We start from the raw sequence: 2,384 nt of genomic DNA, 5'->3' as shown, positions 1-2,384 counted from the left end.
CCAGGGCTGGGGCAAAGCCATCAATGTGAGTTGGGTGCACAACTCCTGTGCAAGGCAGGTGACACTTTTGCTCAACTCCAAAGCCAAGTGGTTGGGTGAAGCTGACTTTGGTGCTGGGGTTGGGGAAGAGTGAGCAGCAAGAAGAGAGCCTGGCACAGCCATGGGGCAGAAGAGCAGCTCCAGCATCCAGCCAGGCCCTGCTTGGGTGGCCACCGAGCAGCCTGGTGTTACCTGAGCAGATCACTCCGGCGTCCTCGCTGTGTGCGCAGTTGTGCTCTCCCCAGTTGTTGAGCGCACACTTGGTGAGGGTGGACTCGGTCCCCGTGCAGTGCACATTGTCCAGCCAGATGGGATCTGACCCTGGCCCGAAGTGAGCCGAGTCCAGCGCTGACAAAGCCATGCCACAGCCCAGCTGCCGGCACACCACGGTGGCATCACGGAGGTCCCACGTGTCGTCGCACACCGTGCCCCACTTCTTGTCATGGAAGACCTCGACTCTCCCCATGCACGTGTTGGAGCCATTCACCAGCCGCAGCACATGCTGCTTCTGAGTGTCCTCATCTGTGAAAGGAGCAAGGGGCACATCATCCTGACCCTCAGCCATGGCTCCAGTTGGGATGTGCCGTGGGATAAACTGCGGGAAAATCCGAGCATCCTCCTGTGCCTGCAGGCACCTGGGAAAGGTGCTACAGAAACTTTGGAAGGAACCCTAAAGCCCATCCAGTTCCAGACTCCTGCCCCTGGCAGGGACACCTTCCACTAGAGCAGGTTGCTCCAAGCCCCTGTGTCCAACCTGGCCTTGAGCACTGCCAGGGATGGGGCAGCCACAGCTTCTGTGGGCACCCTGTGCCAGCACCTCAGCACCCTCACGGGGAAGAGCTTCATGAGAACCTGCATCTCCCCTCTTTAAGTGAGCCCATCACCCCATGTCCCATCACTCCAGTCCCTGCTAAAGAGCCTCTTTCATGGACCCATGAGCTAAAGAGCTGTGTGCTGGAGATGGACAAGGGCAATGAGGTGACCCACCCCGTGTCTCATGAACCCCCAGAGCAGAGCATCCTCCACCGAACCTCTCCTGGTCCATTAGCAAGGTGATACCTGCACAGACGACACCGGCATCGTGCCCGTGGTTGCAGTCATTGACACCCCAGGGCTGGGCCGAGCACTCGGCCAGAGCAGCTTCACTCCCGTTGCACTGAACGTTGTCCAGCCAGATGGGACCTGAGCCTTGGCCGAAGTGAGCTGCTCCATAGGCTGAGGCCACAGCCCCGCAGCCCAGCTCCTGGCACACCACCGTGGCCTCGGGGATGCTCCAGTGGTGGTCACACACAGTTCCCCACTGGGAATTGTGCATCACCTCCACCCTTCCCGAGCAGCGGTTGGAGCCGTTCACCAGGCGGAGCTCTGCAGGACCAGTGCGGGTGGTCGTGCGGTGGCTGGAGGCACCTACAGAGGAGGACACAGGAGGAGCACCATGAAAACCCCTCATCCTTCGCTTCTGCAGGACCATTCTGCGTTCTGCTGCGGTTGTTGGCTGCACCAAACAGTCACCCATGTGGTGACTTCCCACCTTGGGATGTGGTGATACAGGAGACGGGATGGGGGGATGCAGGGGACCAGGATGGGGGGATGCGGGGCACCAGGATGGGAGGATGCAGGGAACCAGAATGGGCTGATGCAGGCGACCAGGATGGGATGATGCAGGAGACCAGGATGGGAGGATGCAGGGGACCAGGATGGGGGGATGCAGGGGACCAGGATGGGATGATGCGGGGGACCAGAATGGGATGATGCAGGAGACCAGGATGGGATGATGCAGGGGACCAGGATGGGGTGATGCCACGTGGTCCCAGCAACCTGTGGTCACTCCAGCTGGAGATCCTGAGGCTTCTGGGACAGGAGAAGGAGGGAAGCTTCTTTTCCCAGTGTGCACCGTGTCCTCTTTGCAGGTGGAGGTGACAACCCACGTGCTGATGTCTTTTGGGTCACTTCTGGCACTACTAATTGCCATGAGCACCTCGCTCGGCCACCAAAGCTCCAAGATGCTGGAGCTCCAACCTCGCAGTTTGTGGCCTTGGGAGGGAATTGCTTTGTGGACCACGCGGCATCACCCCCCTGCACCCCATCGCTTCCCCGGAGCATTACCTGAGCACACCACACCGGCGTCTTCACCATGGTGGCAGTTGTTCTTTCCCCAGCCCTTCGTCCTGCAGGAGGACAGGGCCACCTCGGTCCCCGTGCAGTTGACATCATCCAACCAGATGGGTCCGGCTCCCATCCCAAAGTGCCCGGTGCCAGGGGCTGACTGCGCCGAGCCGCAGCCCAGCTCTTGGCACACCACAGCCGCATCCTGCAGGTCCCAGTGGTCGTCACACACCGTTCCC

The 2,384-nt window shown here is 60.7% G+C and overlaps 1 protein-coding gene across 1 annotated transcript; it reads right to left on the bottom strand.

The window, feature by feature from the left end:
• Positions 1 to 231: 231 nt before the first annotated feature.
• LOC104409017 (scavenger receptor cysteine-rich domain-containing group B protein-like) lies at positions 232 to 2,380 on the bottom strand (the record flags this gene model as incomplete). The annotated part of the gene is made up of 3 exons (XM_010018784.1): positions 232 to 561; positions 1,099 to 1,446; positions 2,146 to 2,380. Coding segments are annotated over 3 exons (913 nt in total), but the record flags the coding sequence as incomplete, so codon positions are not given.
• Between the last annotated feature and the right edge of the window lie 4 nt (positions 2,381 to 2,384).

This window comes from Nestor notabilis, unplaced genomic scaffold, assembly GCF_000696875.1.
Source record: "Nestor notabilis isolate BGI_N333 unplaced genomic scaffold, ASM69687v1 scaffold27077, whole genome shotgun sequence".
NCBI classification, from domain to species: Eukaryota; Metazoa; Chordata; class Aves; order Psittaciformes; family Psittacidae; genus Nestor; species Nestor notabilis.
Note: the sequence above shows the minus strand (reverse complement) of the source record. Positions and strands in the feature narration are given on the sequence as shown.